At 48.4% G+C, this 25,789-nt stretch overlaps 1 protein-coding gene across 1 annotated transcript in view; it reads left to right on the top strand.

The window, feature by feature from the left end:
• The window catches only part of LOC145358104 (solute carrier family 53 member 1-like), an 80,122-nt gene extending 55,719 nt beyond the window's left edge, over positions 1 to 24,403 (top strand). Inside the window, exons 7-16 of the mRNA XM_080211778.1 lie at positions 906 to 987; positions 2,809 to 2,828; positions 4,879 to 5,049; positions 7,528 to 7,707; positions 10,418 to 10,586; positions 13,335 to 13,529; positions 17,239 to 17,411; positions 18,612 to 18,748; positions 21,245 to 21,451; positions 24,340 to 24,403. Coding sequence (XP_080067904.1) covers positions 906 to 987; positions 2,809 to 2,828; positions 4,879 to 5,049; positions 7,528 to 7,707; positions 10,418 to 10,586; positions 13,335 to 13,529; positions 17,239 to 17,411; positions 18,612 to 18,748; positions 21,245 to 21,451; positions 24,340 to 24,403 — 1,398 coding nt within the window. The remainder of the gene's footprint in view (positions 1 to 905; positions 988 to 2,808; positions 2,829 to 4,878; positions 5,050 to 7,527; positions 7,708 to 10,417; positions 10,587 to 13,334; positions 13,530 to 17,238; positions 17,412 to 18,611; positions 18,749 to 21,244; positions 21,452 to 24,339) is intronic.
• Positions 24,404 to 25,789: the final 1,386 nt, after the last annotated feature.

The following is a 25,789-nucleotide window of genomic DNA, read 5'->3' as shown; positions in this document are numbered from 1 at the left end:
CCCAGAGGCCGGATCATCAAATTCATTCAGTCAGAGCACTGGCATGTTTCCGATCGATAAGCGGGTCAAGGGTTACGGTGGGATTGGGGGGAGAGTAAAATTTAGACCACAATTCGATCAGAATATCATCGTAGTAAACAGCGGGACAGGCTCGATAGGCCAAATTGCCTATTACTGCTCCTAATTCTTATGATATTTTGGAGACACTGGAGTCTATGGCCAGAACTTTACTGCCCCAGAATCGGGGCAGGCGAGACTCGGAGAACAGAATTCTCCGTTAGTCTCGGGAGGGATTTTACATCGCTCACTCAAGTGAGGTGGTAAAATTCCAGCCTATTTCTCCAAAGTGTGTGTCTGAGGGGATGATTTTGATTTTTGATTTTGATTTGATTTATTATTGCCACGTGTATTAGCACACAGAGAAAAGTATTGTTTCTTGCGCGCTATACAGACAAAGCATACCGTTCATAGAGAAGGAAAGGAGAGAGTGCAGAATGTAGTGTTACAGTCATAGCTGGGGTGTAGAGAAAGATCAAGTTAGTACGAGGTAGGCCCGTTCTAAAGCCTGACGGCAGCAGGGAAGAAGCTGTTCTTGAGTCGGTTGGTACGTGACCTCAGACTTTTGTATCTTTTTCCCGATGGAAGAAAGAATGTGTGGGGTCCTTAATTATGCTGGCTGCTTTGGCGAGGCAGCGGGAAGTGTAGACAGAGTCAACGGATGGGACGCTGGTTTGCGTAATGGACTGGGTTACATTCACATTGTAGTTTCTAGTGGTCTTGGGCAGAGCAGGAGCCCATACCAAGCTGTGATACAACCAGAAAGGTGCATCTATGGGATGATAACTGGCTTTAAGGTTTTCCTGACTGACTGCATAACATTTCTAATGGTTCTGTGTCCCCCTCAGGCCGTTCCAGTGTGGACCACATTCCGAGTGGGCCTCCAGTGTGGAATCATCCTGGCTCTTTTAGTGCTGATAATCATCAAAGGTAAGCGTGTGAACATAAGAACATAAGAAATAGGAGCAGGAGTAGGCCATCTAGCCCTTCGAGCCTGCCCCGACATTCAATAAGATCATGGCTGATCTGTTGTGGCTCAGTTCCACATTCCCGCCCTCTCCCCATAATCCTTAATCCCCTCGCTTATCAAAAACCCATCAACCCGCCTCTTAAAAATATTGAGCGAGGCAGCCTCCACCACTTCAACGGGCAGAGAATTCCAGAGATTCACCACCCTTTGAGTGAAGAAGTTCCTCCTCAACTCCGTTCTAAACCGCCCCCCTTTATCTTGAGGCTGTGCCCCCTAGTCCTACTGTCCTTTCTGAGCGGGAAGAGTCTCTCCACCTCTATCCTATCCATCCCATTCATCATCTTATACATCTCAATGAGATCTCCCCTCATTCTTCTAAACTCTAACGAGTACAAGCCTAGTTTATTCAGCCTCTCCTCATAGCTCAACCCCCTCAACTCCGGAATCAGCCTAGTAAACCTCCTCTGCACTCCCTCCAAGGCCAAAATATCCTTGCGTAAGTACGGCGCCCAAAACTGCACACAGTACTCCAGCTGCGGCCTCACCAATGCCCTATACAGCTGCAGCAAGACCTCCCTACTTTTATATTCAATCCCCCTCGCTATGAAGGCCAGCATCCCATTCGCCTTCCTGACCACCTGCTGCACCTGCAAGCTGGGTTTTTGCGACTCATGCACAAGGACCCCGAGGTCCCTCTGCACCGTCGCTTGCTGCAGTTTTTTGCCCCGTAAGTAATAATCCTTCCTACCATTCTTCCTACCAAAGTGGACCACCTCGCACTTGCCAACATTAAATTCCATTTGCCATTTCCTGGCCCATTCGCCCAGCCTATCTAGATCCTTCTGCAGACTCTCCACACCCTCCGCACAATTTGCCGTTCCACAAATCTTGGTGTTATCAGCAAATTTCGACACCCTACACTCGGTTCCCTCCTCCAGATCATCTATATAAATGGTAAATAGCTGAGGCCCCAGCACCGACCCCTGGGGCACTCCACTAGTCACCATCCGCCAATCCGAATAGCACCCGTTGACCCCCACTCTCTGCCTCCTATTTGACAACCAATCCTCTATCCACGCTAACACCCTACCCCCAACTCCATGTCCCCTGACCTTCTGCAACAACCTCTTGTGAGGTACTTTGTCAAACGCCTTCTGAAAATCAAGAAAGACCACATCCACTGGCTCTCCTCTATCCACCGCCCTAGACACATCCTCATAGAACTCCAGTAAATTTGTCAGACACGACTTCCCTTTAATGAAACCGTGCTGCATCTGCTCTACCAAGCAATTCCCTTCAAGATGCCTCGCTATTTCCTCCTTGATGACGGATTCTAACATTTTACCTACAACAGACGTGGCAGCAGCTAATAGGGAAGACGCAAATGCCTCATTGCCAATTCTCAGCTTATTTGTAAACATCAGTCCTGACAGGTTAGGATGAATAATTTAAGGGTTTGTGCAGATCGGGTGTCTGTTGCAGACAGGCAGCTCCAGTGACCCAGGTCAGCGCGACATTCACTGTCAAAACGTTACTGAGCCGAGAGTGGCCTCACCCTGAGGCTGCGGTGTGAGACACTCTCATGTAACCTCACTCTCCCAAGATCAGGAGGTCCAGAGCTCAGATAGTGTTACTAGCTGTTACTCAACATGAATAGTTTAGGGAGGCAGGACGTTTGGTTTTTACCGCTGTCTGGAGCTCTCTGAAGTAACACTTTCATGGGATGAAATATTCATAGGGAAAGCGGAATGGGATGTCTTCCACATTTCACGGGGCTTGAGCCTTGTCACGTCTTCAGACTGTAATTAAACATGTAAGAAAGCACAGGGCCCATAAAGATCTATTGGTAGTGCGTCAATTCGGGTTGGACGGATGTTGCTGGAGATTGGAGATGGAGCACCTGCCTCTGAGCACCAGGCCCAACATGTCCCCAGCTCCCACAGGCAGCCTGGAATGAATAGATACTCTCTCATCCAATTGGGTCATTCTGACTGTCAGCCAAACCAGCCAATGTCCAACACTCATTCCCCAATCAAACTCCTTCATTGCCCTGTCAAACTCCCTCTCATTGCCCTGTCAAACTCCCTCATTGCCCTATCAAACTCCCTCTCATTGCCCTATCAAACTCCCTCTCATTGCCCTGTCAAACTCCCTCATTGCCCTATCAAACTCCCTCTCATTGCCCTATCAAACTCCCTCTCATTGCCCTCTCAAACTCCCTCTCATTGCCCTCTCAAACTCCCTCTCATTGCCCTATCAAACTTCCTCTCATTGCCCTGTCAAACTCCCTCTCATTGACCTATCAAACTCCCTCTCATTGCCCTGTCAAACTCCCTCTCATTGCCCTCTCAAACTCTCTCTCATTGCCCTCTCAAACTCCCTCTCATTGCCCTATCAAACTTCCTCTCATTGCCCTGTCAAACTCCCTCTCATTGACCTATCAAACTCCCTCTCATTGCCCTGTCAAACTCCCTCTCATTGCCCTATCAAACTCCCTCTCATTGCCCTGTCAAACTCCCTCTCATTGCCCTGTCAAACTCCCTCTCATTGCCCTGTCAAACTCCCTCTCATTGCCCTGTCAAACTCCCTCTCACTGCCCTATCAAACTCCCTCTCACTGCCCTATCAAACTCCCTCTTATTGCCCTATCAAACTCTCTCTCATTGCCCTATCAAACTCCCTCTCATTGACCTATCAAACTCCCTCTCACTGCCCTATCAAACTCCCTCTCACTGCCCTATCAAACTCCCTCTCATTGCCCTATCAAACTCCCTCTCATTGCCCTATCAAACTCCCTCTCATTGCCCTATCAAACTCCCTCTCACTGCCCTATCAAACTCCCTCTCACTGCCCTATCAAACTCCCTCTCATTGCCCTGTCAAGCTCCCTCTTGCCACAGATCCTGACCTCTTCTGCGGTACTCTGCTTGAAACAGGTCCACCCATTGGGTCATGATCTCCACCATGGGCAGGGCAAAGGGGCAAACCCCAAATCCACCTCAGCCCAAATGGGGATTGAATCCCATGCTGTTGGCACCAATCTCACCCAACTCAGCTTTTGAACCAAACAGAACCTCCCCAGCCACCCCCATCCCCTCTCAGAGCACTCCCCTGCCTACCCCCCAAACACTTCCCCACTGCCCCAAGGGGTCTGAGTTGCTGTGGCAACACACACTTTTACATGCATGTTTCATTGAATCCCAACAGTACAGAAGGAGGCCATTCAGCCCATTGAGCCTCTCCATCTTACTCAGACCCTATCCCCATAACCTCACTTGTTTACCTGACTAATCTCCCAAGCCTATATGTCTGGGGCAATTTCACATGGCCAATCCACCTAACCTACACATCTTGATTTGATTTGATTTATTTTTGTCGCATGTATTGGGATACAGTGAAAACTATCGTTTTTTGTCCACTAAACAGACAAAGCATACCGTACATAAAGAAGGAAAGGAGAGAGTGCAGAATGTAGTGTTACAGTCATAGCTAGGGTGTACAGAAAGATGAACTTAATGCGAAGTAGGTACATTCGAAAGTCTGATGGCAGCAGGGACTGTGGGAGGGAAGCAGAGCACCCAGAGGAAACCAACAGAAAATGCTGGAAAATCTCAACAGGTCTGACAGTATCTGTGGAGGGAGAATAGAGCCAACATTTCGAGTCTGGATGAGCCTTCGTAATAACTTTTATCTTACTGCTCTAGTTAAACTCGCTGTCCAATCACAGAGTTCGGTTACAACCAATTGGTCAAATGTCAATCCCGCTGCCCCATATCCACCTATCCACAGCCAGGACAGTATTCCATTATTCCTCACTGGATTTGATTTTTCCTTAGGTATCTATGTATCCCAGGAAGCCAGTGTGAGGCCTCTGCTCAGGGCCTATCGAGGAGGCTTCATCATGATCCAGTTTGTCTTCCTGTTGGGGATTAACACCTACGGCTGGAGAAAGTCAGGAGTCAACCACACTCTGATCTTTGAACTTGACCCCAGAAACAACCTCTCCCACCATCAGTTCTTTGAGGTGAGTTGGCTGGCATCTTTTCGAAACAAGAGTGGAGGCTGCTGCCCAATACGGGATTGGTAAAAAAAGATAACTTAACACTCGGGATAATTGGGTTGACACCAATTTTCCACTAGGCCCTGGTTTACTCTCCATTGAGTATCTAATGCGATCCTCAACATACAGGGACTCTGTGGTGATTTTGATTTTATTGGGCGGCATGGTAGCACAGTGGTTAGCACTGCTGCTTCACAGCTCCAGAGACCTGGGTTCGATTCCCGGATCGGGCCACTGTCTGTGTGGAGTTTGCACATTCTCCTCGTGCCTGCGTGGGTTTCCTCCGGGTGCTCCGGTTTCCTCCCACAGTCCAAAGATGTGCGGGTTAGGTTGATTGCCCATGCTAAAAATTGCCCCTTAGTGTACAAGGATGCTTGGGTTAGAGGGATTAACGGGTAAAATACATAGGGATATGGGGGTAGGACCTGGGTGGGATAGTGGTCAGTGCAGACTCGATGGGCCGAAGGGCCTCTTTCTGCACTGTATGGTTCTACGGTTCTATTAATTCATGGCCCATGGGTGTCGCTGGTTCAAAAAGATGATTCCTGGAATATAATGGGATTGAGATTTATAGATAGGCCTGGTAGGTATGGATATGATTGGCGCAACTTGTGGGCCGAAGGGCCTGTTTGTGCTGTAGTGTTCTATGTTCTATATTTGTGGGATACGGGCATCGCTGGCTGGGCCAGCATTTATTGCCCATCCCTAGTTGCCCTTGAACTGAGTGGCCATTTCATTGCAGTTGATCTGGCTGTGGCTCTGGTGTCACACAGAGGCCAGATCAGGTAAGGACGGCAGATTTCCTTCCCTAAAGGAACCAGATGGGTTTTTCCGATAATCGACAATACTTTCATGATCATCAGTAGATTCTTAATTCAGATATTTTTTATTGAATCCAAATTCCGTTATCTGCCAGGGCGGATCCCCAGAAAATTTGCTGAGTTTCTGGATTAATATTCAAGCAGTAATGCCAAATTATTGCCCATCCCTAGTTGCTGGAGGGTGGTTGAGAGTCAGTCACATTGCTGTGGCTCTGGAGTCACATGTAGAACATAGAACATTCCAGCGCAGTACAGGCCCTTCGGCCCTTGATGTTGCGCCGACCAGTGGAACCAATCTAATGACCCTCTAACCTAAACTATTCCAATGAATGCCTATCCACTGACCATTTGAACACCCTTAACATTGGCGAGTCCACAACTGCTGCTGGCAGGGCACTCCACACCCTTACTACCCTTTGAGTAAAGGTGTAGGCTGGCTAGGTCTGATTCACTATTGTCCTTTAGAGAAGGAAGTCTGCCATCCTTACCCGGTCTGGCCTACATGTGACTCTGGAACCACAGCATTGTGGTTGATTCTCAACTGCCCTCCAACAGCAACAAGGGACAGGCAATAAATGTTGGCCAGCCAAATTGTCCCACAAATGAATAAAAAAAATTTCCTTCCCCAAAGGACATTAATAAACCAGATGGGTCTTTCTGACAATGGTTTCACGGTCATCAGTAGACTCTTAATATTTTTATTGAATTCAAATTCCGCCTTCTATCGTGGTGGGAATCAAACCCAGGTCCCCAGAACATGAGTTGAGTTCCTGGATTAATAGTCGAGTGATAATACCACTAGGCCATCACCTCCCCTAAACTGTTGCGTTACTGGGTTAAAAGCAATCCAGAGAACATGAGTTCAAATCCCATCGCCGGACATGGAGAATTTCCATTCTCCATGGAAATGAGACGCTGGCAACAGTAACTATAAGCTTTTCGATTATCTTGAAATTTCCCTTCAGGGAGGGAAATCTGCCAACCATTCTTGGTCTGGCCTGACTCTGGAACATTGTGATTACCCCCTGGAGTAGCCTGACAAGCCATTCATTCGCATACAGCCACTGCCAGCTTCACAGGGTGAGCAATAAATCCCAGCCTTGCCAGCCAGGCCCAAGAAAAAGTGTGATTTATTGTTGTCACAAGTATATAGTGGAAAGTATTGTTTCTTGCGCACTGTACAGACAAAGCATACCGTTCGTAGAGACGGAAATGAGAGAGTGCAGAATGTAGTGTTACAGTCATAGCTGGGGGGTAGAGAAAGATCACCTTGATGCAGGGTAGGTCCATTCATAAGTCTGACGGCAGCAGGGAAGAAGCTATTCCTGAATCGGTTGGTACGTGATCTCAGACCTTTTTCCCAACGGAAGAAGGTGGAAGAGGGAATGTCCGGGTGCGTGGGGTGCTTAATGATGCTGGCTGCTTTTCCGAGGCAGCGGGACGTGTAGACAGAGTCAATGGATGGGAGGCTGGTTTGCTGATGGATTGGGCTACATTCACAACCTCTTGTGGTTTTTTTGCATTCGGAATATTTTAATGGTTTATCCTCGTGTGGGTGAGGTGCCTGTACGGGGTAGGCCCAAACGTCAGAGAGTATCTCACGTGCATCTTTCTGTTCCAGTTGGCGGGTTTTCTGGGGGTCCTCTGGTGCTTGAGTCTTCTCGCCTGCCTGTTCAGTACTTACATCCACACTCCGATGTCGGTCAATCCCTTGGCCCTCTACGGATTCATGTTGTTCCTGCTGCTGAACCCCACCAAAACCTTCTACTACAAGTCCCGGGTCTGGTTGTTAAAAGTCCTGGTAAGTACGCCAACAGAAAGAAGTTGCATTTACATAGCGCCTTTCGGTATCCCAAAGAAAAGAAGGCTGATTTAAAAGAGATGATGAAGGGACCTGGACAGAGAGAGGATAAGGGGCGGCATGGTGGTTAGCACTGTTGCCTCACGGCGCTGGGAACCCGGGTTCAATTCCAGCCTCGCGTCACTCTGTGCAGAGATTGCACATTCTCCCCGCATCTGCGTGGGTTTCCTCCGGGTGCTCTGGTTTCCTTTCCAAAGATGTCTGGTTTACGTTGATTGGCCATGATAAATTGACCCTAGTGTCAGGGGGGTTAGTAGAGTAAATATGTGGGGGGGTTACAGGAATAGGGCCTGGGTGGGATTGTGAACAGTACAGACCCGATGGGCCGGATGGCCTCAAAGAACAAAGAACAAAGAACAACACAGCACGGGAAACAGGCCCTTCGGCCCAACGAGCCCGCGCCGCCGTCCCATTGTCTCAGTGACCTATTCATGATTTTAGTCTACGCCTAATGTGCGAGGATCAGGGAGGTCCAATATAGGGACAATTTGTTACCCAATCAATCAGCCTAACTCCTTCTGGACTGTAGGGATTCTATTATTCTAAAGTGAAAATGTTCCCATTCAGGAAAGGTTCAGAGTGAGGAGACTTTAAGCACTTGGTTTAACGATAAATAATGAGGTGGATTAATTTTCACACAGTGTGTGGGCAGGGTTTACAATGCACTGCCTGAGAGTGTGAAAGGACAGGTTCAATCGAAACATTCCAGAGGGAGACTGTTGCCTACAAAGGAAGGTTGTGCAGGGTTAATGGGGAGAAGACCAGAAATGGCACTTGGAATGAATTGCTCATTCAGAGAGCTGGCGCAAACAGGATGGGCCAAATGGCCTCCCTCTGTGCCGTAACAGTTCTGTGGGAGAAACAACATTTGGGTGGAAAGAGGTGCCATTTTCTAACCATGGGTAGGAAGGATCCCATCCTTGTGACTCTTACTTCCCAATCTCCCTGATCAACTTAATCCTCAGGCAATGGTGAGCAGAATCCTTGCGGCAAGCTCAATGTCCTTGCTGAGTGGAGGGAGAGAGAAACCCCTTGGACAATGTCCTGTCTACCACTTGTGATACCCTCAGCAGCTAATAGAGGACCGGTTGGCATGTATCTGCTGCCACTCTTACCGGGGAATGGCATACCATCAAGGATAGAATAGCCTTTTCCTCCCCATAAAGAAAAAGCTTCCAGGAATCAATGGGTTCACAGTGAGAAAAGGCCTGTGACAACTGGAAACTCTCAATATCCTACTGGAGAATGCTGAACCATGGGAAGGTCATGGTGACAGTATTAGAGCAGAGGCAGATGCAACTAATATAAGATTTTAACTGTGGCCATTTTGGGCCTAGTTTCTGTTAGTCTAGTTAATTAACATCAGTCCTGGGGGGTGTACAGGCTCCAACTGTAAGGGTTTGGAATGCCCTGCCTGCAGCAGTTGAGGACTCGCCAACTTTAAGGGTGTTCAAATGGTCAGTGGATAGGCATATGGATAACATTGGAATAGTTTAGGTTAGAGGGTCATTAGATTGGTTCCACTGGTCGGTGCAACATCGAGGGCCGAAGGGCCTGTACTGCGCTGTAATGTTCTATGTTCTAACTAAACGACACACTTCCATAATAAAGATCCAAGGAAGACTCAAGAATTTCTCTTTAATGCAACAAATTATGTTTTGGGACCCAGGCTGGAATTTTACCAACACACCCGCCTCGATTCCGGGAGCGGGGGAGGCTCGGAGAATGACGTTCTCCATTGGGGTTGGGTGGGATCGTACAAATCTCGGGTGAAAGTTCCACCCGCAGCGTCTCAAAAGGTGACAGAACCAGACTCGATGCAAACTTTGAAAGAGGAATCGGATAAACACTTGAACGGGGAAATGTTTGCAGGGCCACGGTGATAGAATGAGAGACAACCCGAGGCTCTTTGGAGAATCTTGACCACTGCTGTATGGTGCGATACAACCTTAGTACACAGCTTCTGAAACCTACTGAAACATTCTTTATTTTGGGCAGGTAAAAATCTAAATGTTGGGGATTGCAGGAGCAAGCTTTGATCTGTCAAAGCAAGAATTAAAAGTTTTGAAGTCATTTACCTTCATTTCAGATATCACACTCTTTAGTTTGCAGAAATGTAACCAGTTGCTGTGTCTCCTCTCAACAGCTAAACAGAAGCACAACAACTGTATTGTAACCTGATTTGCTCTTTATCCCATAGTTTTATTTTGATCATCTTTTTAAAATGGGGACAAAAATTGATCTTTGAATCTGGAGTAAAATTAAATAGGACACTGTTAAAAATAAAAGTTCTTGATTAATAAGGGGATTTAAGTCACGGGTAGATAGGTTTTTGGTAGGCAAGGGGATTAAGGGTTATGGGGAGAAAGCGGGAAAGTGGAACTGATCCACTTCAGATCAGCCATGATCTTATTGAATGGTGGAGCAGGCTCGAAGGGCTAGATGGCCGACTCCTGCTCCTAGTTCTTATACTCTTATGTTCTTATGATCAGGGGAAAAGGCAGGAGAATGGGGATGAGAAAAATATCAGCCTTGATAGAATGGCTGAGCTGGGCCGAGTGGCCTAATTCTGCTCCTATGTCTTATGATAAAACCATTAGCAAAGTGGGCCAAATATTAATTGTTGCTGTCTCTGATTCCTTCTGAACAGTGTCGGTCAGTGACTGCTCCCTTCCACAAGGTCAGCTTTGCTGAGTTCTGGCTGGCCGACCAACTCAACAGCATGGTCACTGTCTTCCTCGACCTCTGGTCCATGATCTGTTTCTACGCCTTTGAAGTGAACTGGGAGACCAACCAGGGCCTCCTGAGCCCCCCGGCAGGTGAGACACAGTTTTCGAAATAACTATCGTCAGGGACTCCTTAACGTAACCGTGTTAATATCAGAGGTGAGGGCTCAGCGTTCATCAATTAGGCCCTCCTGCATTCTCCCATCTCGTTCACCCGCTACCGCCGTCAGCGAGAATGGAGAACACGCCACTCAGCCCAATCTCCGATCGCTGCAGCGGGACTGGAGAATCCCGGCCGTGGGCGAGGTTGGAGAATCCCAGCCCAGAAATATGTAGAAATTTCAAAGAAGTCCAAAGATATGCGGGTTAGGTGGATTGGCCGTGCTAAAATTGACCCTAAATGCCGGGGAATCAGCAGGATAAACGTGATGGGTTACAGGAATAGGGCCTGAGTAGAATTGTGCTTGGCACCGACTCAATTGGCCAAATTCTATATTGTAGGGATTTTATGATTCTTCACCCAGAGGGTGGGGAATGTGTGGAATTCACTAACACGGAAAGTAGTTGAGGCCAAAACGTTGCCTGATTTCAAGAAAAAAATGGGATCTAGCTCTTGGGGCTAAAGGGATCGAGGGATATGGGAGGAAGTGGGGGTTCAGGATATTGGATTTGATAATCCGCCCTGATCAAAATGAATGGGGGAGCAGGCTCGAAGGGCAGAATGGCCTTACTCCTGCTCTTAGTTTCTATGTTCTTAAGTGAAATCATAGAATCGCAGAATATTTCCATGCAGAAGAGGCCCTTTGGCCTGTCCAGTCTGCACCAATGCATGAAATGTCCTGACCTGCCCACCTAACCCCACTTGCCAGCACTTGGCCAATAGGCTTGAATGTTACGGCGCGTCAAGTACTCATCCAGGTACTTTTTAAAGGATGTGAGGCACCCCCCCCTCCCCCCCAGGCAGTCTATTCCAGACCGTCACCACCCTCTGAGTAAAAAAGGTTTTTTTCCCAAATCCCCCCTAAAACTCCCACCCCTCACTTTTAACTTCTGTCTCCTCATAACTGACCCTTCAACTGAGGGGAACAGCTGCTCCCTATCCACCCTGTCCGTGCCCCTCATAATCCTGAACGCCTCAATCAGGTCACCCCTCAGTCTCCTCTGCTCCAACAAAAACAACCCAAGCCTCTCCAACCTCTCTTAATTTAAATGATTGGCATTGCACTGGTGGATTTTAAACTGGACATTATCTATTTGCCCTCTGGGTGGACAAACCTGGCAATTTTTGCCCAGCCCCAATTGCCCTGGAGAAGGTGGTGGTGAGCTACCTCCTTGAATCACTGCAGTCCACGCAGTTACACGCGAGGATGCTGTGACCACTTGCTGCAGTGCCTCCCATTGATAGCACACAGCGGCAGGGCGACTGGATACAGAGGCTGGTAGCACTGAACAAGCAGGATGCTCCATCCTGGATGGTGTTGAGTTCTCTGAGTGTTGTCATAGCTGCTCCCACTCAGAGGAGTGGACAATAACTGGTCAAATATCTCAACATCCGTAACTCTCAACTGAAATTGGTCCAGTTCTTTAATAAAGGTGCCAGTTGATGCTCCATTGGGTTTTTTTTTCCCTCTGGGGGGGTTGTATTTCAAGTCAGAATCATAGAATCCCTACAGTGCAGAAGGAGGCCATTCAGCCCATCAAGTCTCCACCAACTCAGCACTCAGCCATGTACATCTTCTCCCTATCCCTATAACCTCACATATTTACCCCACTAATCTACATATTTTAGGATAGAAAGAGGCAACTTATGTAAAACATAGAAACTAGAAGCAGGAGGAGGCCATTCAATCCTGCGGCGCCATTCATTACAAACATGGCCACTTATCAAATTCAATATCCTGATCTCCCCTCCCCCTATTATATCCCTAGATCCCTTTAGCCCCAAGAGCTATATCCAATTTCTTCTTGAAATCAGACAATGTTTGGGCCTCAACTACATTCGATGGTAATGAATTTCACACACTCACCACCCTCTGGGTGAAGAAAGTCGGGAATCGAACCCAGGTCGTCAGCACTGTGAGCCATCAGTGCGAACCACCGTGTCATCGTGCCTCTGCTGTCAAGCCTACCGAGCATTTCCAGCAGTCGGTTTTTATATTTCAACTCACTAGTACGTCTCAACTGCAGACAACAGGGAAAGGTCCAAAATCATGTCCGGGGTGTTCCCAGTCTGGCCAATGCGCCATAATGTCAAATTTAGCACCCTATAACCCGCACATCTTTGGACTGTGGGAGGAAACCGGAGCACACCCACGCAGACATGGGGAGAATGTGCAAATTCCACACAGACGGTGACCCGAGGCCGGAATTGAACCCGGCTCCCCAGCACTGTGAGGCAGCAGCGCTAACCACTGTGCCGCCACACATGTTGACTAGCTCCTACCTCAAGGTTTCTGTTCTTCGCAAACCAAATGTCCTGGTCCTCTGTCTTACACACGAACGAATATTTAGAGCCCAACACAGAAAGTTCTGGAACCTTCAGAAGAGGAGAGGGGTAGTTTTGGTCCGTTTTATTAATTAAGTGTGTCACGTATTCTGAGTGAGGATTTCTCCAACCTCGCCCACAGCTGGGATTCTCCGATCCCGCTGCAGTGAATGGAGATTCGGCTAAATTCTCCATGCTCGCTGTCAGTGACCGAGGGGGCGTGTGAGATGGGCGAATCCCGGCCAACTTTCAGTCATTACCCATGAGTTTTGAGCCCTTTCCCCGCTCACACTCTTGCTGAGGATCCTCTGTGTGACCCTTTCACCCTAACATCCCTGTCTTTCTGCCTGCCACAGAGAAATTTGGGGGCAATGGTTACTCCTATGGAGTGACTGTCATCATCCAGTGTATCCCGCCCTGGATCCGATTCGCTCAGTGTCTCCGTCGATACAGGGACAGCAGGCAAGCGTTCCCACATTTGGCAAACGCCGGAAAATACTCCACCGTTTTCATCATGGTGACCTTTGCAGCTCTGTACTCCACCGAGAAAGGCAAGTTAAATTGTTTGTCTGCCTCAAAAAACAAAGAACAAAGAAAATTACAGCACAGGCCCTTCGGCCCTCCAAGCCTGCACTGACCATACTGCCCGACTTAACTAAAACCCCCTATCCTTCCATATTCCTCTATTCCCATCTCATTCATGTATTTGTCAAGATGCCCCTTAAAAGTCGCTACCGTATCCGCTTCCACTACCTCCCCCGGCAACGAGTTCCAGGCACCCACCACTCTCTGTGTTAAAATCTGCCTCGTACATCACTTTTAAACCTTGCCCCTCGCACCTTAAACCTGTGCCCCCGAGAAATTGACTCTTCCACCCTGGGAGAAAGCTTCTGACTATCCACTCTGTCCATGCCGCTTGTAGATTTCTATCAGGTCGCCCCTCAATCTCTGTCGCTCCAGTGAGAACAAACCAAGTTTCTCCAACCTCTCCTCATAGCTAATGCCCTCCATACTGGGCAACATCCTGGTAAATCTTTTCTGTACCCTCTCCAAAGCCTCCACATCCTTCTGGTAGTGTGGCGACCAGGATTGACGACTATATTCTAAGTACTCATCCAGGTACTTTTTAAAGGATGTGAGGCACCCCACCTCCACCACCCTCCCAGGCAGCGCATTCCAGATCGTCAGCACCCTCTGGGTAAAAAGGTTTCTCCTCAAATCCCCCCTAAACCTCCCACCCCTCACTTTTAGCTTGCATCCCCTCATAGCTGACCCTTCAACTCAGAGGAACAGCTGCTCCCTATCCACTCTGTCCGTGCCTCTCATAATCTTGTACACCTCAATCAGGTCACCCCTCAGTCTTCTCTGCTCCAGCGAAGACAACCCAAGTCTATCCAACATCTCTTCATAACTTAAATATTCCATCCCAGGCAGCATCCTGGTGAGTCTCCTCTGCACCCCCCCCAGTGCAGTCCCATCCTTCCTATAATGTGGTGACTAGAACTGCACACAGTGCTCCAACTGTGGCCTCACCAAAGTTCTATACAACTCCATCATGGTCTCTCCGCTTTTGTAATCTATACCCCGATTGATAAAGGCGAGTGTGCCAGACTAAGGTAGACATTTTTCTATTTCCATAGCTAGCAATTCCCGGGACAGGTCACTAGTCTGCCGCCAGGGGCCTGTAGCTTGAGGGGTGCCGCTCCACATCAAGCATGGCTGACCAGGAGTCTCTCCCGCTCTTACCGACAGCCATTGGTGTGTTTGGAAGGATTTCGCAGGCTTAAATTTAACCTGTTTGGCCACATCGTTAACACACCTCCCTTGGCCACCAAACCCTGGCGTGGGAATCCTGAGTCCTGAGGTGGTCAAGAAAGCATACGGCATGCTGGCCTTCATCGGTCAGAGTGTTGAATATAGGAGTTGGAAAATCATGTTGTAGCTGTATAAGACTTTGGTTAGGCTGCATTTGGAGTATTGTGTGCAATTCTGGTCTCCGGAGGCATGTTGATGCGTTGGAAAAGGGCGCAGTAGAGATTTACCAGGATGTTGCCTGGTTTGGAGGATATTGAGAAAGGTTGAACAAACTTGGATTGTTCCCTTTGGAGAGTTGGGGGAATGAGAGGGGGGAACCTGATTTGAGGTTTACGAGATTATGACAGGCTGGGATAGAACGGATAGTCAGAGTTCTTTTCCCAGGGTCGAAGGGTCAATTACTCGGGGGCATAGGTTGACAGTGAGAGGGGGAAAGTTTAAAGGAGATGTAAGGGGTAAGTTTTCCACATAGAGGGTGGTGAGTGTCTGGAACGCGCTGCCAGAGGCGGTGGTGGAAGCAGATTCCGTAACAACGTTCAAGAGGTATCTGGATAGATACGTGAATAGCCGGGGAATAGAGGGATGTGGATAATGTAGAGGCAAGAAAATATAGATTAGAGAGGCATCTGTGTCAGCACAGACTTGATGGGCTGAAGGGCCTTCTCCTGTGCTGCACTGTTGTTTGAACCTGGAGTTTCTGGCTCAGAGGCACAGACGCTAACCACTGCGCTGCAAGACCCCCCAGGTTAGAGTTAGTGAACAGTAAACTCCACACTGATACAGATCATGCAACGGTTCTTAACATCAGAGAGTTTCTGCACCTTCTGGTTCTGAAACCACGTGCATATTCAGTATAGCACGGCCAATCCACCTAACCAGCTCGTCTTTCAGGCTGTGGGAGGAAACCGGAGCCCCCGGAGGAAACCCACGCAGACATGGGGAGAATGTGCATACTCCACACAGGCAGTGACCCGAGGCTGGAGCTGACCCCAGGTCCCTGGCGCGGTGAGGCAGCAGTGCTAACCACTGTGCCGCCACCCACAATATTCTTGTCTGCTTTCTCCTTGCCCAGCTGGCCTGCCACCTCTGCAGAGTGGCACAGAGGCTGGACAGGTCGCTGCCAGATGTGCCTTTGTGACAGGCTGGGTATAACGCACCCGACTGCTTCATTCCTCCTTCCCTTCCTTGTCCATTCGGAGATAAATCTCAATTCTCCGCTTGACCTCTCGCTGCTCAGAGCGACAGATTGGATCCATTCAGACCGTGACTCGAGCCTGCGCCTGCCCAGCTTCATGGTATTACCTCCGAGGGTCATTAATTACCCCCACCCAGTGTGCACTCCTCACCCTATCACCAACTCACTCACCATCACCTGACTGTCAGTAATGAGCACTAATGCAGAGCAACTCCTGCTGGTGAATATGTTACCCAAACAATTACAACATCGAGGTGAAGCCTCCAATGCTTTTTCTCTCGTTATTTTGATGTTGATTTATTATTGTCACAATACGGTGAAAAATATTGTTTCTTGCACGCTATACAAAGCATACTGTTCATAGAAAAGAAAAGGAGAGAGTGTTACAGTGGGGTGTAGAGAAAAGATCAAGTTAATGCAAGGTAGGTCCATTCAAAAGTCTGACAGCAGCAGGGAAGAAGCTGTTCTTGAGTCAATCTGTACGTGCCCTCAGACTTTTCCTGCTGGAAGAAGGTGGAAGAGAGAATGTCTGGGGTGCATGGGGTCCTTGATTATGCTGGCTGCTTTGCTGAAGCAATGGGAAGTGTAGACAGAATCAATGAATGGGACACTGGTTTGTGTGATGGATTGGGCTTCATGCATGACATTTTGTAGCTTTTTGCAGTCTTGGGCAGAGCAGGACCCCACACCAAGCTGTGATACAACCAGAAAGAACGCTTTCTATGGTGCATCAGTAAAAGTTGGTGAGAGTTGTAGCTGACATGCCAAATTTCCTTAGGCTTCCGAGAAAGTCGAGGCATTGGTGGGCTTTCTTAACGATAATGTCAGCACAGGGGGGACCAGAACAGGGTAGAAGGAAAGGAGAGGATGCAGAATATAGTGTTACAGTCACAAGGGGGGTGAAGAGAAAGATGAGCTTGATATAGGATAGGTCCATTCAAAAGTCTGATGACGGCAGGGAAGAAGCTGTTCTTGAGTCCTGATTTGGAATTACACCTTGCAGGGCAACTTAATTTACAAAGGAGGAAAATAGAAACATTTTGCCATGTGTCCAGCACCTTGCCATGGTTACGCCTTGCTGTAGAGTTCCATCAGTCTCTTATAATCCTCCCCCCACTCCCATCCCCACCTCTTGAGATTTGATCGCGCCAATATTAGGGAGACGCAAGTGTTCACTGAGACATGTTGCCTAGGTGTAGCTGAATGAATACTAACACTCGTGTGCCTGTGATGTGCTCTCTCTCCCTCAGAACGGCCACAGTTGACGATCGGTGTGAAGGTCTATTTTTACCTGTGGGCCGTGACTTCCTGTGTCAGCACCATTTTCACCATCGGCTGGGACCTGAAGATGGACTGGGGCCTATTAGACAGGAAGACCAAGGAGCATAAATACCTGAGGGAGGAGACAGTATATCAAAATAAGGTAAGTGTGGGTCCAACTTAAAATCCATTCACAAGTGACCAACTAACAGTTTTTAAAGTTTATTAGTGTCACAAGCAGGCGAACGTTAACACTGCGTTGAAGTAACTGTGAAAGTCCCCTAGTCACCACACTCCAGCGCCTGTTCGGGTACACTGAGGGAGAATTTAGCATGGCCAATGCGCCTAACCAGCACGTCTTTGGACTGTGGGAGGAAACCCATGCAGACACAGGGAGAATGTGCAGACTCCATGCAGTCATCCAAGCCGGGAATCAAACCTGGGTCCCTGGCGCTGTGAGGCAGCAGTGCTAACCACTGTGCCACCATACTGCCCCATTACAGCTTCCCATACTCAACTTGGGGGAGAATGTGCAGCCCAACATACTAGCTGTAATGGGAATTTCCCCCAGAGAGCAGTTATACCATGGAACTCACTACCACACAGTTGAAGCAAATCATGTTTTCAAATAATATTCAAACATGGGCTGTACGCACTGCGGGTAAATTAAAAAGTTTATTTATTTATTAGTCACAAGTAGACTCACGTTAAAGATTCCCCTAGTCACCACATTCTGGCACCTGATTGGGTCAATGCATCTAACCAGCATGTCTTTCAGGGAGGAACCGGGGACATCCAAGCAAACCCATGCAGACATGGGGAGAATGTGCAAACTCCACCTCCACATACACACACACACACAGAGTGACCCAAGCCAGGAATCGAACCCAGGATCCCTAGTACTGTGAGGCAGCAGTGCTAACCACTGTGCCACTGTACCACCCTTGTTAACACAGGAGGCTGTTGGAGTACTGGTATTGTCACTGGACTGATAATCCAGAGACCCAGGGTAATGCTCAGGCGACCCGGGTTCGAATCTCACCACGGCAGATGGTGAAATTAGGATTCGATAAAAATCTGGAATGAAGAATCTACTGATGACCATGAAACCATTGTTGGAAAAATCCATCTGGTTCACTGATGTCCTTTAGGGAAGGAAATCTGTAATCCTTACCTGGCCTGGCCTACACGTGACCTCAGAGACACAGAAATGTGGTTGACGCTCAGCTGCCCCCCCAAAGGGTAACAAGGGATGGGCAATAAACGCTGGCCAGTCAATGATGCCCATGTCTCATGAATGAATAACAAAATAGTCATTTCCTCATGATGATTGGTTCTGACCTGGACTCTTGTTATCCCATAGATCTACTATTACTGTGCCATCCTTCAGGATGTGATCCTGAGGGTTGCCTGGGCCCTCAATATCTTATTCGTTCAGGATAAGCATTCCGAAGTGGCAGAAATTATCTCCACGACCTTGGCGCCTTTGGAAGTCTTCAGGTGAGTGATGGTTGTAGATTAATAAGCAGCGAGGGGCTCCCGCTCCCATCCCATTGCTTTGCTTTTCCTACCCTGTGAGAAATCTGGAAACAGATCCCGGTTCCGCCGTGCCGGACGGGGGCCAAGGTTTAAAAAGCACAGGAGGAGGGGAGAATGGGAAGACAACATCGAACTTCATGGCTCTCAAAGGACATGAAGGGAATTTGAAGGGGGGGGGGGATTTCTCGGGGAGGGGTGGAAGGGAGGGGTGGAGAGGGAGGGATGAGGGGAGTTGGGGGGTGGTGAGGGAGGGGGGAGGGGTTCTTGAGGGGGCCGGGGAGGGGGCGTGAAGGGGCTGGGGGAGGATGAGGGGTTTCAAGGTTCTGGGGCAGACTCAGGTCAAGTGAGAGATTGTACACTGAGTCTCTGGATGTGGAGGTGAGGTGACGAGGGGGCACTGAGGGGGCAGGGGTAATGTTTGAGTTTTGTCAAAGGACAACACAGCACAGGAAACAGACCCTTCGGCCCAACAAGCCCGCGCCGCCATTGTAACATTGTGAGTGCCCTCTCCTACCTATGACCTTTGCCTACGCCTACTGGACTCCACAATAAAGGAATTATAACCAGATTGAGGGACACCTAATTTAGGGACAATTTGTCTCAGCTTAGTGAGTGACTGCCGCCTCCCTGGCACGAGCGAGACTCGTAACATCCAGCCTGAGGCCAGCGGAGAATCCCGCTCTGCGAGCCTCGCCCACCCCACCCCCCCACTTCCCGACCCTGGGGCAGGTGTGACGGAAACATTCCGGCCCCTGAGTCAAGACGATGTGGGGGTCATAGTTCGACCCCACGGATTTTTGGGTGAGGCTGCTGCCTCAGTGCCGTACTGAGGGGGTGCTGCACTGTCTGCTGATGCAATGGCCCAACTGCACCCGCTCCTCTGTCCTGACCCTAATACAGACTCTCAGCAAAAGTGCACTTACCGGCTCAGCCAGGAGGAGGCAGTGTGGTGGTGGAAGGCAATGCAACAGGTATTGCTGCTGCTGCTCGGAAAATCCGGACCCAACTTCCAGCTTTGTGACCTTCGAGCTGTGACGAGAGGTCGTCAACCTGAAACATTAGCTCTGATTCTCTCTCTGCTCTCGTTGCCAGATCTGCCGAGTATTTGCAACATTTTTCTGTTGTGACAATTGACAAGGGTATCAGCCAGTTGGGTGGAGGCAGGCGAGGACTCACAGCAGAGTCCTTTAAAAATACGTATTTGATTTGATTTATTATTGTCACGTGTTATCATACAGTGAAAAGTATTGTTTCTTACATGCTACACAGACAAAGCATACCATACAAAAGGAGAGAGTGCAGCATGTAGAGTTACAGTCATAGCTAGGGTGTAGAGAAAGATCAACTTAATGCGAGGTAGGTCCATTCAAAAGCCTGACAGCAGCAGGGAAGAAGCCGTTCTTGAGTCGGTTGGTACGTGACCTCAGATTTTTGTATCTTTTTCCCAATGGAAGAAGGTGGAAGAGAGAATGTCCGGGTGTGTGGGGTCCTCAATTATAGTGGCTGCTTTTCCAAGGCAGCAGGAAATGTAGACAGAATCAATGGATGGGAAGCCAGTTTGCGTGATGGATTGGGCTACATTCACGACCTTTTGTAGTTCCTTGTGGTCTTGGGCAGAGCAGGAGCCCATACCAAGCTGTGATACAACCAGAAAGGATGCTTTCTATGGTGCATCTGTAGAAGTTGGTGAGACTCGCAGCGGACATGCCAAATATTCTGCAAATTAAAAAAACAAGTCCATGCGAACTGCAGCTCATGTAGGAGCGGCAGCGAGAATTGGATGATTTGTCCAGAAAATTTCAGTGAGATTGTTACAAATCAAAATAAATCCCAGTTATTAACAGTGGTGAATGTACCTGGTTTGATCGACACTGGAATTATTCAATTATCTCCATTCTGCTGGGATTAGCAGAGCACAATGAGTGACTAATATTGATGTGAAAGCTGAGTTGGCGGGGATGCTGAAGGAACAATTCTTTAAGTTCAGATAAAGTGGAATGTGGAAGAAGGTCAAGATAATAGAGTTGTTGTCGTGGGGGATTTTAATTTTCTCCATATTGACTGGAAATCCCTTCGGGCTAAAGGTTCGGATACTGAGGAATTTGTTACGTGTGTCCAGGAAGGTTTTTTTTGGAACAATATGTAGATAGTCGGATTAGAGAGGGGTCTATACCAGACCTGGTTCTGAATAAGCCCAGCCAGCTCATCAAAGCGGAGAACAGATGGCTAACAGTGACCACAATTCCCTAAGTTTTTGAATACTCATGGAAAAGGACAAGTGTTGGCGTAGGGTTAAGGTACCAAACTGCCAGACTAGGCCAAAGGGCCTGTTTCTGTACTGTTCTCGGATCTTTCTTTGTACAGCAATCTGGCTCGTGTGCTCCTGGGGGGTTTTTTTGCTGCGTTTGTGTGGAGTGCAGTTGTTGATTTTTTAGTTTTTTCTCTCCTCTGCCACAGGCGATTTGTCTGGAACTTCTTTCGAGTGGAGAACGAGCATTTGAACAACTGTGGTCACTTCCGCGCAGTCAGGGACATCTCCATAGCACCCGCCAGCGGGCTCAACCAGGCATCCCTGCTGCTGATGATGGACCAGCAAGAAGGGGTCAGGAATCGCGGGAAGGTCAAGAGTGGCAAGCAAAAGAGCAACTTCTTCAAGCGGGCGAGGTCAGTCTGTCGCGCCTTTGTCACGACCCGTTATGAAAACAAGAACGAGGGAATGTCAGGGCAGGTGACCTGTATGCTCGGTCAGAGTTGTGGGTTTTAGAAGTGTCACAAAGAGAGAAGCAGAAAGATCCAGGGAGTAAGCTGTCTATGTGTTAGAACATAGGACACAGGACATGGGACATAGAACATAGGACACAGGACACAAAACATAGGGCACAGGACATAGAACACAGAACATAGGACATGGACATGGGACATAGAATATAGAACACAGGACACGGGACATAGAACACAGGACACAGAACACAAAACATAGGGCACAGGACATAGAACACAGAACACAGAACACAGAACATGGGACACGGGACATAGAATATAGAACACAGGACACGGGACATAGAACACAGGACACAGAACACAGGACACAGGACAGAATAAATAATCTAGAACACAGAGCAGTATAACGCAGGAACCGCCCTTCAGCCCACCATGTTTTGCTGAACACGACACCAAGTTTAACTAATCTCTTCTGTCCTTGGTCCATATCCCTCTATTACCTGCATATTCATGTGTTTATCTAAAAGCCCCCATCGTATCCGCCTCCACCATCCCCGACAGCACGTTCCAGACACCAACCACTCTCTATGTAAAAAAACTTGTCCCTCACATCTCCTCTAAACTTTCTCTCTCTCACCTTAAGTGTGAGACATTATTAGTATTAGACATTTCAACTCTGGGAAAAAAGATTCTGACTGTCAACCTGATCTGTGCCTCTCATAATTTTATAGACTTCTACCAGGTCTCCCCTCCCCTCAGCTGGAGTAAATGGGAAGACAATGGCCTAGTGGTATTATCGCTGGACGGTTTTCCAGAAACTCACCTAATGCTCTGGGGACCCGGGTTCGAATCCCATCACAGCAGATGGTGGAATTCAAATTCAATTAAAAAAATGTGGAATTAAGAATCTACTGATGACAACAAAACTATTGTTAATTATTGGGAAAAACCCATCTGGTTCACAAATGTCCTTTAGGGAAGGAAATCTGCTGTCCTTACCCGGTCTGGCTACATGTAACTTCAGATCCACAACAATTTGGTTGACTCTCAACTGCCCTCAGGAACAAGAGATGGACAGTAAACGCTGACCAGCATTTCCCAAGGATGAATAAAAAAAAGTAAAGTAAAATCGAGGATACGCAAGGTGCAAGAATTTGGCGAGTGTGGATACCTGTGGGAGAGATATTCCAACCAGGCAAGACTTTGTCCGCCAATAGGATAAAGTTTAAAGGTTATTTATTAGTGCCACAAGTAGGCTTACATTAACATTGCAATGAAGTTACTGTGAAAATCCTCTAGGTGCCACACTCCGGCACCCGTTCGGGTACACTGAGGGAGAATTTAGCACGGCCAATGCACCCCAACCAGCACGTCTTTCGGAGTGTGGGAGGAAACCCACACAGACACGGGGAGAACATGCAGACTCTGCACTATCAGTGACCCAAGCCGGGAATTGAACCCGGGTCCCCGGCGCTGTGAGACGTTAGTGCTAACCACTGTGCCACCCGTGCCGCTCCCACCCCCACCTTCTGACAATCCCTGGGTATGGAAACAAATAGGATTATGTTCAACTGCAATTTTCTGTAGCCGCCTGTCCCCCCACACGTCTAAGTTCACCAGTGAAGGGAGTGGCTACATCAGCAGGGCACCAGAACACAGCTGGAATCTGATCCGAGTGGAACTCAGCGACTTCATGAGCAGAGGGGTGGAAAATGAAGTTTAGGTGTGACTGTTACCGAGCGGCCGGTTTTCCAGCTGGTTCTTACCATTAGTGAGCAGCAGGTGGCAGCGCTGCTCTTCATCTGTTGCCCATTGAGGGCCGAAAAATTGCTAAATGCTGCCACCAAGTGACAAGCATCTGGTACTGCACCTCAGCCTGCAATTTGCATTTTGCATCTTCCACTGAAAATTAGAACCAAATGAAGAAGCTGAGGCAAATTAAATGGAAGTTTATTTATTAGTGTCATAAGTAGACTTTAACGCCGCAATGAAGTTACTGTGAAAATCCCCTGGTCGCCACACTCTGGCGCCTGTTCGGGTTACACTGAGGCAGAATTTAGCAAGGACAATGCATGGACTGTTGGAGGAAACCCACACAGACACGGGGAGAATGTACCAACAGTGACCCGAGCCCTGAATCAAACCTGGGTCCCTGGCGCTGTGAGGCAGCAGTGCTAACCTTCGTGCCACCACCTTGTTCCACCGTCAATTGGTTCGCCTCCAAGTCATTCACCATTCTGACTTGGAAATATATCTCCATTCCTTCACGGTCACTGGGCCAAAATCCTGGCTCTCCTTCTCTAACAGCACAGTTTTTCTTTATTCATTCATGAGACATGGGCCTTGCTGGCTGGACCAGCATTTATTGCCCATCCATAGGGGTCCAAAAGGCAATTGAGAATCAACCACATTGCTGTGGTTCTGGAGTCACATGTAGGCCAGACCAGGTAGGAAAGGCAGATTTCCTTCCCTAAAGGACAATAGCGAACCAGATGGGCTTTTCCGACAATGGTTTCACGGTCATCAGTAGATTCTTAATTCCTTTAATGTTATTGAATTCGAATTCCACCATCTGCCGTGGCTGGGATTCGAACCCGAGTCCTCGGGACATTAGCTGAGTTTCTGGATTAGTAGTCTAAGCAATAATACCACTAGGCCACCACCTCCCCATGTGCCTACACCATGTGAGCTGCAGTGGATCGTGAAGGCGACTCACCCACCACCCTCTCAAGGTACAATTAGGAGTGGGCGATAAATGCTGGATCTTGCCAGCGTCGCTCGTCTGCCTTGAGAGAATAAATACAAATAGATACTCCTTGTTTGTTTTTCAGAGCCAAGAACCTGGAAACGAAAGTGCACATTGAAGAGATAGAGGGTGACGCTACAAAGAGTTGAACTCAGGTTCCTCTGACCAGCCGAGGGAAGGAGATGGGGTGTCGCTGTTTCACACACTCCTCACGGCTTAACCGGCCAAAGTGAAAATGATTCAATGACGTCAAGACTCTGAAGCCACTGACTTCAGAACATGCTCACACTTTGGTAAAACAAAGTACTTTTAAAAACAAATGATAACGCTTTTCAAATGTTCCTGCGTTTGTACAAGGTTTTCTTGCTGTTTGTCTCCTTGGTCTCAGTGTCTGTTCCCGGACACTGACAGTAAGAGGTTAGCTCTAGTATCAGGCGACCAACTCCACTTCACCTCTGGTTGTGATTTTCTCTGGAATGAGTACCTGGCCATTCACACACCACATCCATCCCCCCCTACCCTCACCTCCCCCACCCTCCACGACCCGCCTCCATCCTCACCTCTATCCCCCTCTCCCTTTCCATTGCCCAGCCTCCCTGCCCGCACCTCATTCTTTTACCCGTCCCCTCCTCGTCCCACTCCCCCGCCTCCTCCTCAGTCACCTTGCCTACCCCTCCCCTCTCCATTAATTACACAAAACATGAGCAAGTAATGGAACTGCATCTAATCTGATTTAAAAACTTCAAAAGAAACAGCCAGAGGGATGGCCATGGTAGAGATAATACACACACCCCACACCCACACACAGACACCCCCACATACACATACCCACACACATAACCACACACTCACACCCACCCACACATGCACTCACACACACACTCACGCGTACATACACACACACACAGTCGCACATGCACACACATGCAAAATCACACAGTCATACACATGCATACACTCACACACACATACACACACACAGTCACGCTGGCATGCACACACAGTCACTCACACAGCCTCACGCACTGAGTCACACACACACAGTCATTCACACACATGCACACACAGTCACTCATTCACATGTGCACACAGTCATTTGTTTGCACACACATGCATACACACACATGCACACAGTCACACTTGCCTGTGCACACACAGTAACACACGCGCACACAGTCATACACGCACACCTGTGTACACATTCACTCACTTACACACATACAGTCACTCAGTTGCACACACACGCATGTGCATGCAGACACACACACATGCACACACAAAATCACAGACCCACATGCACATACACACACACAGTTACTCAGTCACACACATACTGAAATAGGCAGGTGAACAACATAGAGACAGAGTCAGATTGCTACAGACAATGTCAGAGACAGAGATTTTTGACACATACACAGACAGACCGGTAGACATTACTAGAGATGTGCAGTTCAGAAGAAGCTGTGGGGGCGCTAACCGGCTGGGTAGACAGGCACTCTTAGAGAAATCATGAGTAGAGTAGACAGGACAGAAAA

The sequence above is a fragment of the Carcharhinus amblyrhynchos genome, chromosome 25 (assembly GCF_965287045.1).
Source record: "Carcharhinus amblyrhynchos chromosome 25, sCarAmb.v2.hapA, whole genome shotgun sequence".
NCBI lineage: Eukaryota > Metazoa > Chordata > Chondrichthyes > Carcharhiniformes > Carcharhinidae > Carcharhinus > Carcharhinus amblyrhynchos.
This window is presented reverse-complemented; position numbering and strand designations above follow the sequence as displayed.